This window comes from Oreochromis aureus, linkage group 14 (assembly GCF_013358895.1).
Source record: "Oreochromis aureus strain Israel breed Guangdong linkage group 14, ZZ_aureus, whole genome shotgun sequence".
NCBI classification, from domain to species: Eukaryota; Metazoa; Chordata; class Actinopteri; order Cichliformes; family Cichlidae; genus Oreochromis; species Oreochromis aureus.
Genome location: NC_052955.1, coordinates 25,488,816 through 25,504,156, shown reverse-complemented (window position 1 = coordinate 25,504,156; position 15,341 = coordinate 25,488,816). Strand labels below are relative to the sequence as shown.

At 41.2% G+C, this 15,341-nt stretch overlaps 1 protein-coding gene across 1 annotated transcript in view; it reads right to left on the bottom strand.

Moving 5' to 3' along the window:
• clmpb (CXADR like membrane protein b) overlaps window positions 1–15,341 on the bottom strand; it is a 77,540-nt gene that overhangs the window by 19,187 nt on the left and 43,012 nt on the right. The window contains exons 2-3 of the mRNA XM_031753384.2: window positions 8,365–8,516; window positions 1,758–1,962 (exon numbers count right to left, since the gene is read on the bottom strand). Of these exons, the coding sequence (XP_031609244.1) occupies window positions 1,758–1,962; window positions 8,365–8,516 (357 nt within the window). The remainder of the gene's footprint in view (window positions 1–1,757; window positions 1,963–8,364; window positions 8,517–15,341) is intronic.

The following is a 15,341-nucleotide window of genomic DNA, read 5'->3' as shown; positions in this document are numbered from 1 at the left end:
TACACAAATTGAAGAAAAAAGCAACATCCTCCCGTAGAGAATGGATCAATTCAACCCCAAGGCTGGCTGTGAATACTTATGGTAATATGTTCTCGTGTCAAAGGTTTTGGTCATAGTCTATTAGCTAAAGGCATAATACAGTATAGCTAGAATCTGCTGAGCCCTGCTCTGTTGGATACATGCTGAAAGGCACTGCTACACTTTAAAAGCATGAAAATAGCACACTGTTTCCCCCCTCCCGAGTGACATATTTTTAGATCAGTGGTGAGCTAAATTTAAATATCTATTTTGTATTTTTGTCACGCTGACATATTTCCAATGCTGACTTTTGTGTTTGGCTTAGGATGCTTGTCAGCGAAGTTGCAGCAGTAGTAACTGCGAAATGCTAACATGCAGTGAATTAACAGTAGCCAGTGGAGAAAAAAACATCAGATAGCTTATGTGCATTTCTCCCTTTATTTGTCTTTCTTTTCTCGACACCCTGCAGGCTGTATTCTGCTCACAGACTTTGTAAAGAATATAATGAGAGGAGCTGATCAGGGAGCATTGATGCATTCGTCTGTGCGTCTCTGAGCTCTGTCGGGGTCGGTTAAGCCAAACTGCAGAAGGAGCAGTTGGACCGCGTAACCTCAGCTCATAACCCCAATACTAATAAACACAACATATACACATTTAAAATCTTCACATGCAAATCCACACGCGCATTCAGGCGTGATTGTGCAAGCTTGCACAGAAAATACCCGACCGCTGGAGAAGCGCACAAACTATGGCACACACACACTGTCTCATGCCAAGCCAGCTACCAGCTCAGCTGCCAAGCCATTATCTTAGCGTAGGGAGTGAGAGAAAAAATGCAAATGTTCGTCTCTCTCAAAATCGAAAGTGTCACTGCGAAGCTGAGGGCAATTTGTAAAATTCGAGGCACTAACTCACTGAAATGTCTTTATGGAAGAGAGAGGGGAGTGAGAGCGAGAGGATTAACAGACTGTTCCATTAGAAAACCAATAACCACGGGTTGAACTAATCTCCCATGATGTTTTAATAAATCGCATGCTTTTTTGACATTGAGAACGATCTCACTCCTCCCGCCGGACTTTGTGGTCGGCTATTGCAGCTGTCTGTCCTTCATACTTGTTCAGTTATTTCTGATATGCAGACAGAGAAGCGCATTACCACTGAGGTAGTTGTATTGTTGAGTCATTTATAGCCATCTGCATAACGTGCAAATTAGAAGAACAACGCGCTACCAAAACGGGATTTTCTGTATTTATATGATCTAAGAGTCACTTGGACAATTAATATTTCTAAGTAGCTTATCTGTACTTAATCTGATGTAAGTTAACTTTTTAACATGATGAACACCAAACTGGTCTGTTTTCTTGTACTGTATATGTCATAGAGGACACAAGTACATTAGAATCTAGCTTGAAATTTGCCCATATAATGCAGTCTCTAACTCAATCAATCATTTCTGTGCCCTTCCAAACCTACTTGCATGTTTCTGGTCTCACCTCATCAACAAACCAATCCAAACGGACCCAAACAGCACGAACAAAATCAAATCACACTGTCTGAATCAAATTGAATCATTAGATCAGTCAGCATGACAGAGGAAATGTGCCAGGCTAATGATCCAGTGATTAGGTCTGTGTGTGTAAGAAGTGTGTGTGTGTTTGTGTATGAGGATTTTCCATGTACAAATGAATTTCTTCATAACCCGATGGTACGTGCATGTGCATGGATGTATCTACACTTACCCAAAACAATGAGGTTGACTTGGCTCCAGTGGTACTTTCCCCCACTCTTGACTTTACAGTAGTACTCCCCCGAGTCGCTCAGCAGCAGGTCACTGATGAGTAGGGAGGCGTCTCCACCCAGGTACTCCCCAGCAAAGGACAGATGGTTGGGCTCAGTATCTATCGGGTCACTGATGTACACGTTTCCCCCAAAGAAGGTAATAATCTAGATGTGGAGAAAGAAAAGATAATCAAGGATTTAGTTCAGACCAGAGACTGTTGTCTGAAATGAAATTCTTGCACAAGTGAAAAAACTCCTGATGTGTTACAGCGAGGGATTGACTGATTCATAATTGCACCGCTTCTACTTATCTTGATTCTATCTTTCTTTTAAAGGAATTCTCCAATTTCTTCCTGGACCTGGTACTAACATTTTAGCAGCTGGTGATGTCAGTACTTAACTGATTTATGCAAGTAATTCCCCAAATAAGATTTTCATCTCTTAACAGCACATTTGGTTTGCTTAATTCCTATGTCCCAACAGTAATACCCTTGATATATTTCACTGGTAGGCTGCCATTTACATTTTAAATAACATGGCTCTAATGGCTGTGTATGCTCAGTTAAGACAGTTCCACGTAGTTCCTCTCTGGAGGGCACAGTCTTGAGAAAAACAGAATACCAGCACTCATGGGTAACATTGTTAACAATCACTTTTTAATTAACACTTGGGAAATAATATTTTACAAATGAATGCATTTGCTGGAATGCCAGTATCCTGCCAGTGTTCATTTAGCTGATTATCTGTGAGTGTTGTTATCTCTTTATGGTGTTTCCACAAATAAAGCTGTCAAATGAAAAAAAAAAACAAACCCACAACACCCTCCCAAACAATTCTATTTTATTATTCTGGTGCTAAGATAAAAGATTAAAGTGCAGACAGTGGCACTAAAAGTGATGTCACCAGAAACAGCAAACTACATAATATTATGCATATGATACAAAATGGCTAGAAAATGACACTTTTGTAACTCCCTTTTTCAACAGATATACAAATAAAACTGAAAAGAAAAATTTTAAAAAACTTATGGAAAAGGTAAAAATCAGGTTTTAGGCCATTTTAGTCAGATTATGATCAGGCTTGGCTTAAAGCTTCAAACACCATAATTTTTAATGATTAGTCCCTTTTAAATGGACTGGTTCCTGTAGTACTTTTCTACTCGAGCACACAACATCAGCATACAGTATACCTCATTCAGCCACTCACACCAGCACTTTCTTTTATGCTTTAGTACTTTCATTCACACACATTCACACTCCAAGGTTCAAGGTTCAAGGTTCTTTATTTGTCACATGCATAGTTATACAAGTATAACACACAGTGAAATGTATCCTGACACGATCCTCGACATGTGCAAAAACATGGGGGGGGGGGGGTAGAGAGTGCACAGTGCACCAACGGGTGCACTGGAGAGCAACGTGGAGTTAGTATCTTGCCCAAAGACCTTTGGCATGCAGACTAGAGCAGTTCTCAAACAGCCAACCTTCTGATTAGTAGATGACCTGCTCTACTTCCTGAGCTAAGGTAGAAAGGTGAATCTCCTCAGAAAAGGTGCTTGCAGTTCACACAGCTTTACTCACCACCCCCACTACCAGTATCACATAAACCAGTGAGTTTGTATATGCCACTGCCACTGTAATCCTAGAAACATTTGGTTATAAGCTCAAGAATATGTGCAGAGCGTGCCCGTGGAGAAAGCCCAGAAGAATATTGGCTATTACAGTTGGCTATCAGAGCTGCAGATAGGCATCATCACAGAGATCAGATATCCATAACAGGATAACAATGTGTTCATAACAGAGCTTCTAAAAAGTACCAAACAAAGGCTCATAACACTGGCTATTAGGCTAAAGGGATACACAACCAGAGAGAATAAATGGCTTGTTCTCCAAAGACCTATCCAAGGTGTTTTCCCAGCTGCAACCATAACACCTTGGATAGGCAACAATGGGATGAGGACAGATCCCACCACAGCTGAGACTGAGTAAGAGCAAAGATGTGGTGTCACAAAGCTTCCAACTCCAAGTGGCTGGTGGACCTAAGAGCAGACCACAGCAACCTCCCAGAACAAAATCAATGACAAAGGCCAACAAAATAGCTGGGCAGTACCAGTACCTCACACGACTCATGCCTATTAGCTTAAGAAGCTTACAGCACTCCAGAGCACGTGGCAGCATAAATAACTGGGGAGCTAACAACAGGTACTAACACAGGGCAGGACAATCCTGATCACAAAGGTTTTGTGCCCCATAAGGGCACAAAGCTGTTGAGCTCCTAGCTGATTACCTGCTTCTCTGCAACATGAAAGCTCAGCTGTCATAGCAACCAAGATTAGTTAGTTAATTAGTTTATTAAGATCCCCATTAGCTCCTGCAATAACAGGTTTTTTTAACAAAAAAACTTTTTCATAAATAAAACATGTACTACATGAAAGACCAAAAAGAAGTAGTTACTAGTCATCACATAAGCAAATCTCATAAAGTCATTGGAAACAACAACAGAGCACCAGCTATTTGACACAGCAGAACACCAAGACTCCAAGACCAGGCAGATCAACCTGAGCACCCGCTGTTCTGACTACAAGAAAGAGTATGAACCAGCACCCCACACTTAAACAGTGGAGTGCTGGACTCAACACACTGATAACCTTAATCAGAAATTCCTTGTAGGTACACAAAAAGATGTTGTTGTTAGAGCCTGCAATTGACATAATATGTTTTATTCCCCCTTTTTTCCTTATATTTACCACCGAGGCTCACTGATGTTTGCAGAGACCGCGTCTTCAAAGGGAAAAAATGAGCTAATTTGAAGTTTCACTGTACACATATAGCATCTATAAACCTGCACCAGAAAGCTTTCATTTTCTCTTCCCTGGCTGTTTACAGTTTGTCTTTGTTTATTTCTAGCCTTTCCTTGTGTGTCTTTTGCTCTCTCACGCTCTTGCTTCATCCACACACACAAACAGAAACAAACACAGCTGTCACAGTGGCCTATTACTCAGGGCAAGTGAGAGCCTGCAGATGGGGACCACTAAATGCTGGTGCCACAGCGCATCAGTGCCTAAGAAGCAGGGGCACCTGCTGTGATCACAGGTGATGACTGGCCATTTACACACACACGTATATACCCAGACCTACTCACAAACTTGCCGTTTACCAAACATGTGACACACCGTGAATGCACACAGAAACATATCACTGCGCCACAGCTACACACAGAAAGTAACCAGGCTGTGCCACCTAAACAAAGAAGGGCAAACCTGTACCTGTCCTGTGGGCATGCAACTGTTGCCTTCATGAAATCAGAACATTAATTACTCACAAACCAAACCACATGTGTATGTGTTTTTGCTTCTGGTAATGTCTGTAGTGTCTGTTAGTGAATTGTGCTATTAAGGTGAGGTGTTTTGTTGATTCAGTAAAATACTGTACACAGATAATTAAGCATGTCTGCTTTTTCACACAGGTCATGAAATGATGATAATGATGACAAAATGCAACCCCAAACCATGAAAAAGCTTCTGCTGTGTTTTACAGATGGCTGTAGACACTCACTGTTGTACTGCTCTCCTGACTTTGCCCATGCTTACCGTGGACAATTGGAAGCAAATATTGACATGCTTGTCTTTTCTCCTTGTTTCCCTTCTAATGACTTAATGACAGCCACTCGTCCAGTTTCCTCAAATGATTTTAAGGCAATTCTGTACATGATGAGGAGATTTGGAAACCTTTCAGCTAATAAAGCTTTGGGAATCACCCTGTTGGTGCAAAAAATACAGTTTGGCAGAATTTCTGCATGTGAATGTCGTGCACTTTTCATAGCTTTAAGTATATAAATGGAAACAAATGATGTGTTTTTGCTAGAAACAAAGGGCCTAAAGTTAACAATTTAATTAGTTTCTTTGCTAAGTTGTCTGTTATGTGCAGATGCAATGTTGGTTCTTGAGTCAGTTGCCTGTTTTATGCTTAACAAACAAAAAACGTAATTCTGAAAAAGGTACAAGGACTGGACTGAAAATGACTGAAACATGTCCAAAGAAAAACTTTGACCTTCAGAAGGCCTGGAGAAAGTCTGGCTCCTTGGAAGCAAACTATACAGACATGAGGGGTGGTTCAAAACTTTTGCACAGCACAATATATAAGTTTTATATCATATCATTTTATCAAAAACATTAACACAGTAGAATTGCTGCTCTGATCAAAGCAGCTTGTTAAAGATTATAAGGAGCAGATTATATGAACAGTGTGGCTAACATTCAAATATTTAAGCTGTTTGGTTTTTAAAGTGTTTTCCATAAATAATTTTATAGTCAATGAAGAATACACAGAGGAAACAAATATACAACAAAGACTCTGTCATTTTACTCTACTACTACGATTATATTTATCACCTCTGTGGACGATAATTGTCCTTGCAATAATGCCAGTTCAATATCTTCACCTTTATATGCTGAAGGGCAGCAATTATGCATAGCAAATAGCAACAACACACAATACACACTAACTAATATCGCACTGTGGCAGGAGCAATTTCCCAAGAAAGGATGGAAATGAAATTAATAACTTCATCTTTATTAACCGTCACTGGTCTTTGCTGAAACTACACTATGATAGGCTATAAAATCTCTCATCATTTAAGACCAACACAGCAGAGAACAGTGAGAGAAGGGCAGTTTTTTTTTTTTTAACTCTTCATCTGACTAAGTGGAGTTGAAAATTTGTGCCCCTCTGTGTCTTTAACACATGTAGCCTGTACATTTGCTAACAGAGGCTAAATGTTGACAAGATGCTCTTTCCATCTCAACACGGCCTTCGAGCAGAACAAAAGAATGATTTATTCATTCGGCTACAGGCGTAGTCTCTTTCCTAATCAAATTTTCAAACGTTTGATTTTAATTAATGGTGCCTTCAATGTTATCCTCCCGTTAAATATTCATCGCAATGTGGCAGCCCCAGTCTGAATCATCAAAGTGTAAGCCACCAGTTTCCCCCTTTCTTTCATTCCTAGCCCCGTCGCTTCCCTTCCACACTTTGCTATTCACTCCTTTCTCTGTGCCAATGCTAGAGTGCATGAACAAATGGGTTCAGAAGAAAATGGAAGTCCCTTCCTTCCAACAGAACGCTATCGAGATGTTTTGCTCTCTCGCGCTCTCTTATCAGATTGTGCGCTCAATTTGGGTGAAAAAATGGCAGTTTTTCAAACACCAGTGAAATTATACCCGAATGTTACCAAAGGCTTTAAACCACAAAACAAAATTAGATGTTTAAAGATTTCAGTTATCCTCCTGGTTCAGGCTGAAAAGACTTTAGGAAGCCAGAATTAGAATATATTATTGTGCCAACTAAAACTTTAAAATACATACAAGGGGGAAATTTTTTATAAATGCTGTAATTCCTTTGCAGTTAATGCAATACTTTTTGTAAAGCTGAAACTGCACTTAAAGCACACCTTGACTGCTTGATTTAAAATTCAGTGTGAATGTATACAAAGGGGGAAAAAAAACTTAAAACTTTAAAAACTTTAAAAACTATAAAATGAAGGAATTTTCTTTATATTGTTTAACAGATGTTTTCCTTTTTTAAAGCATTGAATTTTACCATTTCCAGAAAAAGCCTACACACTTCTGCAAAAAACCCTGAAAATAAAACAGAAAAAGAAGCAAAAAACTTGCTTGCCCCAAAATATTTGGACATATTTGCCAGAATGTCTTTATACCCACAGCGTACGATTATTGCCTTCACCTGACTACTGATTTTGACCTCTTTTTCAGAGAGTTCTCATGTATGATGTGTTTTTGAGACCGTTTCCTGTCAACCTTGCCAATTCTGCTTGCCTCCCTGAATGCCTGATTGCACGTGAGCCCTTGTATGTTTTATTAAATAGTAGATTTTGAACCTGATTCTGTTGTTTGGTCTAATTTCTGATTTCGATTCCTTTTGTGGTGGAAGGTTGCTGCAGCTGTAATCTTCAGTTGCATCTATAATTACATATTTTACAAAACTAAGATGAATTTGCTTGATGATGAAAAGTGATGAAAAGGTCATTAGGTCTGTTTTTCATTTCCGCTTGTTACAGTGTTTATCTCCCACCGGTTAAAAAAGTTAAAAGTAAAAGTGCCAAGGTTAGAAATATATAATGTGTTGGTGAACACAATTGCTCCTTTGTGAATGCCACTGAAAGTTGAAGTGCCTTAGTAATTTTGGGATTGTGTTAATGTGCAACTATTATAGGTCCTGCTGGAAATCAGCGAGCGTAACACAAATGGAGAAAAGCTAAAATGTTTTTTTTGTGTGTGAAAAAGGGAAGTGGAAAGGGAGAAAAGAAAAACTATCCAAGGTATATACAGTCTATACATATACCTCACATGTTGTTCTTCTGTTTTTTAGCCTAAATGTCACTGTCATTGCCATTTCATCCCAGTAAAGGTCAGTCTTGGTGTTGCAATAACTTTGTAGCAACTACTAAATATTACCCAAGTCATGGCAGAGTAAGACTGCAGGGAACCTTTAACAATTCAGATGCTTCTAAACTGTATTAAATGCAGGGAAAAAAGGAATACAATCTTACCACTTTCTGTTGGGAGTTTGGTTTCTGCAGTAGCCACTCAATGTCAAGAGGGACGGATGATGAGAACTGGTGGTGGCATGGCAAGGTGGCATTGTCCCCAACGACCTTTTTCATCTCTGTCTGGGCCCCCACTGACAGAAGGCTAACTAGAACTGAGGGAGAACAAGAGAAAGAGAGAGAGAGAGAAAAAACTTGAGACAGAGGTAGAGACATGTCAGACGGGGTCACTAGCTCGATCTAAGCTTGAGGCAAGAGACAGATGCTGTGGATAGGAAGTGAAACCACAATGATAGAGGAAACCGGGGTCGAGGATACATCCAGATATTGAAGGGAGACAGAACAGATGGATTCTGTTTAGAGGGAATAAAGTTTGGTTGAGGAGTTGAAGGAAAAGTACTAAGAAAAGCTATTCACGGCCGCAGTTTGGGGGAATTATGGACGGGTACTGTGCCGACACATCTGACACATGGACAATTCTGCCAGAAAACCCCGACAAGATACAATTAATGAGTCACTTCTATTGCAAAAAAGTCCAAAAGCTATCCCAGGCCACCTTCCCATTAACAGTGAATGTCAGTATGGAAACTATTTTAAGTCCCAACCGCACAGAAAACGCACATACCAAAAACTCCCACTGTCGACTCAGTTAAGAACGACGGTTGCAGTAAAAGGTAGCAGTAATTGCGAGCGTGTGCACAAGTGAGTGACTCTGGGCACTGGCCAGACTAGCACGGCCTGTGTCTCAGCGGGGGAGCAGCAGGGCTAATTTATTGGAGGATGCTGGACAGCCTAGAGGGCTTGAATGGAATTAGCCAGAGGCGTCACAGGGGATGCTGGGAAAGTGAAACTGTGGATAGTGTTTGTGTGTGCTCGCGTTCGTGCATGTCTGCTGGACTGTGTGTGTCAAGAAGCAGTGGTGCAATGGTGAGATATGTTTAGAAAGACTGCAGAGCTCGACTGTGCTTACACACTCACGTGTGACGTACAGTTTTGGCCCTGCTATATTCATCTTAACTACCTGCCTTTAATTTAAGTGTGCTGTGCTGAATAATTCAATAGCTCCAGGGGAATTTGACTGCTTGGAATTAAAGCTATCCTGCCTAACAGATGCTCATTTGAAGTGAAATGTTCAGACTGTGTAAATATTGTTGCTCCTATTCATTATCATGCCACCTTGCTAGACACTCAACATGGCCTGCTGTTTGAACAGAATAAATAAACGTAGTGTGGGACACACATCTGAATGATAGCTGTGCACTTTGACAGGTGTTTTGTCTGTTATACTGATACTGACTGACAGAATGCTTTTGTGTTTAGCATATATCACTCATATACGTTCCACGGGAAGCCATGTGAATGCATCAGCGCTTACTGAGCACCTGTCCACCTGTGAACTGGTTCACCCTCACAGGCGGTAGCACCCTATCCCATAAGTGATCTCAGGGCCAATGAAAATGTCAGCTCAGTGCTGTGAAACGGGTGACTCAGTGCTGAGACAGCACACAAAGAGATGAAGAGTAACCTCGCAGAAACTAATTCTCCTTAAAGAGCTTCATCCATACTGAGATGACATCATCTGCTTGAGTTCAGCTGCTCTTCAAGTTTTGATTAAAGGTTGTGCGCGTCGGCGGCGGTGTTAAGAAAAACCCCTGATAGGGAAGTGATTAACACTGAACATCTTGGGAGGATGCAGTGCTTTCCTAACGAAACCATGGGTTCAGGCATTCACAGAGGCAGCACGAAGAGGGACAACACAGTTTTAAGCTAGAGGCTTTTATCCTGTGGTTTGTGTACAGATTATTCCTAATTATTTTGATAATTAAAATGATTTTTTTTATGAGACTTGTGCCACAATTCCTAGGTGTGTATTGTAGCTTCTCTGTTCCACGTTTTAGTGGCCATGAGACATGTATGTTAACGGATCTAAGACCTTTCTGTGTTTATACAAAGACTAGAAAGTACTTGCTCCTCTTTCCTCCAATAAACCAAAGACATGCTTATTTGGTTAACTGGTGATTTTACATTTTGGCAGTCTCAGTTTGGTAGCCTGTCACTTTTTTACCCCTTTAACTGACGTCAGCCAGGTTACGCTTCACTCCTGACCACCCTAAGTAGGGAAAGAAGTTAAGAAAAAGATGGATGAGAGGCTGGATAGAAAGTAACCTCCCAAGCCACTTTATATGCAACCCTAAGCGTTTAGCAGAAGTTAGTCTTTCCACTTTTTCTCCACTGAAAAACCACAAAGAGAGGTACAAGACCACATATGACACAACTTTTTCCTAAGATAGATTCATGCCTGTTGCTAAAGGGCTTCACTGGGGTTTTTGGTTAGGTTTGTTTTGCTCTGAGAAGCTGATGCTCTAGTGTGGCCATCCAGTGGCAATAAAAGCTTGTGCACAGTGTGAATAATCAACATTATGTCTTGACTTTCCGAGTCCCACATTATAAACTTGAGATTTGGCCTACTCGTTGCCAATTAAATATAAAGTTTTCAATTGGAATTTGCCATTTGGGGAGGAACAAAGAGAGGGAACTGAAAGTACTTTGTGGCTGCCTGAGAGCTTCTGTGTCCCTTTGGCACCCGAGGAGCAACAGGACAAATTGCTGAGGTCCTTCTGCTCTGCTTGCCCACCTGCCCAGTTCAAATCATTAGTCAGCAGAAAAGGATGGGCCACCCCTCCTCACAGAGAAGCTTCTGAACCCTAAAGGTATCCCCTTTCATGACTTTTTAATGCAGCGTTTGCAGGGGTTATTCATCTTGTTAGCCTCCCTGCTGATATTGCTTTGAATGTCAGAAAAGAGAGTGAGGGCTTTGCAGCATTAGAAAATATTCAAGAGGAAGAAAGTTCAGGCCATGTGTGAATGCACAGCTGGTTGAGCTTAATGGTTCAAGTTAATGCTTGATGGTGGTACAGGGTCTGCTGGGAGACCTGTGCCCACTCAGCTCCTCAGGCTAGCCTCTGTAATCGGTGCTCCCACAGTCATCAGCAGCCTGGGGCTGAACCCGGCACTGTGTAGCTGGCCTGATAAGAGCTTTGTGCTTCCCTCCTCGCCTCCCACCTCATCCTTAACTGCCCACCGCTTCAGCTGTAGGCTCTGTAAATGGAAGAGTTCCCCTGAAAGATAGATAGGGCCAATGTGTCTGAAGAATGAGGGGAATTGCCATCTTTTCCCACACAAAGTACTTTACTTTTCATTAGCTGTCTCTAAACTGACCTTCACCTTTGACTTGTGGGTGTTAAATATTCTCTTTATCATCAAACAGTAAAGTTTTCAGTTCCAGGTATTTTATTTATTCCTTAGAAATGAAAAAAAAAAGCAAATGCCTAATATTTTTTTCCATCTGTGACAGAAAATATTTTTCATTTTTAACAGAAAGAATTGGCAAACAAATCAGACGGGGGTTTTTGGTCGATATGCAGTCCGTGCTACCCACTTTCCCATTTATTTATGGTCTTGCAGAGGGGCTTTTGTGCTGTGGAATGGATGACACAGTGCTCCCAAAATAAGCTTGCCTTGATGTGAGTTTGAGCTTGCATTTGGTTTGGCCTCATTCACCGTGTGCACAGCTGGGGTGGCTGGACTGCAAGACCCCATCATTTGTGTCAACATCAACACATCAGCTATGAGACACATCAGAATTAATCTCGGTGGCAGATTTGCAAACACTATGGAAATTCTGTTTGGCTTTGGTATGGGCTCGTGACCTTGGGTTTCAATTTGCAGCTAAGGTGACCCAGAAAGAATAATAAAAAAAAAAAGTGAGCCATATCACCTTCAGCTTCAATAACATTCCTGGTCACAGCAGCGTGCATGCTTTCAAGTGACCTTATAAGATTCCATAGGGGCACGGAAAAGACCATCTAAATAAACACGGTCTTCTCGAGGGGGAGATAAATGTGGTACGGGCTTGCGATATGTTGGCTTGTGCCACATCCCAAAGCATATCCTCTATCCCGCTTTCTCTCTCTCTCTCTCTCATTATGCCTTCTTGTTACAGCTCTGCTTGGCTCAGCTTCGTGCCTCCATTTGCGACTGCGTTCGGTCTTCAGCCACAGAAAGAACGGAAGGAAAGAAGACGATCATAATTAACAAAAGTGGGAGCTAAAAGAGAGGGAGGTTTAGGGAGAGAGAGTGTGAGTGCGGGACACATTTGACAAAGAGAGCGAGAGTGAGAGGCTTGGGTGAAATATGGAGGAACCAATTTCTATGAAAAGGCCCTAGGGGGAGTTGTGCTCCAGTAAATCCGCCTTACAGAGCCCTGCAATCTCATTATAGTGTAGCCAGTGAGACGGACAGACAGACAAACAAGACAGGCCCGGATCTTTCGCACTGCCCAAAGTCAAGCCCCATATCCCCTCAGTCAGCACATCAGCCTGGCTGGGGCCTTTGCCACGTCCGACGCTTATGACCTCTGGTACTCAAACATAGCACATCAGAAAGTGGGGGGAGGCGGGGTGGAGGGGTGTGGGACAGTGACAGGGTGGGGAGAAATAGGTTGAGGGAGGGGTGGAGGAATGGTGCAATGCCTTGATTTGAGCACTTATGGTGGCTAAATCACTGGTGTGGATGAAGGATTATACCGTCACAAAGGTGGTTTTAGTCACAGGTTAGCATATGCACAAACCCCCCCCGAAAGACTGGAGGGACGGCCGGTTTATCTTTTTTGACAATTTCTGACAATTTCCTGCTGCGTGCATTCATGCTGATTTTCGTCATGTGCAAACATCTATATTTCATGTAAATTCTCAGCTGCTGGTGTATATGATTTATGCTTTACGTGGGTAGATACTCTGTCACAAAGACACCTCCACTCCAGATGCAAGGGACTATCTCGTGCTGACAGCAAATCAGCGCCTCAGCATCAGGACCTATGATTTGGAATATGGCTACTTTACACATACAGACAGAAGTCGCATTTGAGTTACATTTACAGCCTTACAGCAGCAGGGAAAAGCAACAATCATCTCCCAGTCCTGCCAATCTCTCCCAAAACTGTTTATCTTCTGTCAAATACAGACTCTGTTAAATACAGGGGCAGGAGAAGGAGGAGAGTCTGGGTTAGGAAGTTCATCAAACTTTTATCCATTTGACTAGCAAAATCTCACACAGGAAATACAAATCTCATTTATCCATCCATGCTGCTGACATAGAGCTAGTGTTTTTTAGCTGATTTGGAGAAGAGCACAGGGCATGAGACAACGGCAACATACTCACAGGTCAGCGTGTTTTAAAGGCTGTAGCTTCCCTCCACTCACAGCATTCTTATGTGACTGAACTGGTCATTCAAATGCCAGACATATACAGTATGGTGTATATACTACCAGTGTGGTACATCTCTAAATATAGGTCACATCTTGTCCCTTTTTATTTTTTTTCCTGATATTTCAAAAAAATTGAGGAATGTGCAAAACATGTTTCAGCAGACGAGAGGCTGCCTTCAGTTGTTAGAACAAATGCAACGTCTACAAAAAGAGCCACCATGCATGCTCTGCGAGAGAGTCCTTTACTCATCCAAACACAGCGCTCTCTTTTAGTCATATCTTTTTAAGTGGTAAGTCTCTTTAAATGTTCCAAGTTATCACGCCACATTAAAACATATGTTTTGCATATGGCGCACTATAGTGGTCTCCTTGTAGTTTCAAGGTCCAACTCATGAATATATACTGTGCCTGTGGAAATCAAACGGGCTGTTTGGTTTTCCCTGACTGGAGGCTTGCTCTTTGAAGGGATAAAATCCAATAATCCTTTTTGCCTCACACCCAGCGACCATTACAACCCTCTGCTGACATTGAATTTTTTGTCAGTAGCATTTTACAATAAGGTACGTAGAGTGGTTAACGAGTAATGTGTAAAGAGCAAATAAGACCAAAGCGCTAATTAGTAACTGCTAACCAGAATAACTCTTTACTTAAATATTACTAATAGAAATATGTCCATACTTTCTGATTACTACACTATTATCATTTTGTGTCCATATAAGGAAAGCATCACATCCCTAACCATAACCACTGACAAGCAGTCACTACAAATGCAGAACCAACCTTGGCTTAATCGTTGGTATCGTAATTTGGTATTTTGGTTTATATTAACATTGATTTAAGACTCATATTGAACATCTGGTTCAAATTCAATGACTTATGAACCAGATGTTCAGTGCTGTGAGTAGGCTTTTTTTTAGAGTTGAAGAATGCAGGTGATGCCTTTTTTTCCATCCTTTAAATTATTAAACACTATTTATGTCTGTTCTTCAATATGGATGTATTCTGTACCGTCCTGCTGCTCAAACAATACTACACCAGCTAAAACCTCTTTAAAAAGGTGCATTATGTACTTTTACAAATGGAAAATGTTGCACTCATTGGTTTCCTCTGAACAAAATAGTTAACTGGAAGAAACCAGAATAACGTGTCATCTCAAAGCTCTCCTCTGATTTAAATCTTCCAACTTTAAATCAGGATCCAGTAAGTAACTAGCACTCAATATTAAATACTATACTACTATATATATATGTAATATTGTGTACCACTTGTCAGGTATTGCGCACTGTTTAAATGTGAAGTACTTCAAACTGATGGCTTCTTGCACTGCTGTTGCCATTTGCATCCTGTGCTGTTATGTTTGTGTCATGTTCTCAGATGTCTTTGGTGAAACAGATTTTAATCCCAACAAGCCTGGCCGTTAATAATCACAACATCACGAGCTCGTACAGCCAATCTGAATATTTAAACCTCTTTAATTTGTAGCACCATTAAATATGAGGGCCACCAGATCAATGAGAAAACTGAAGCTTTACACGAAAACTTGTAAAAGTGAAGGCCATCCGGTTCCTGTTCATCTTTGATGAGGAGTTTCTAAGAAATCTGGCTCGAGCAGTAATGGGTGGGTTTAGGAGGAAATGAACAGAATAATTTCCACAATAATCCCTCGAAGCTGGAGAGGGAGGGCAGATGGGAAAAGAGAAGGAAGACCAATTG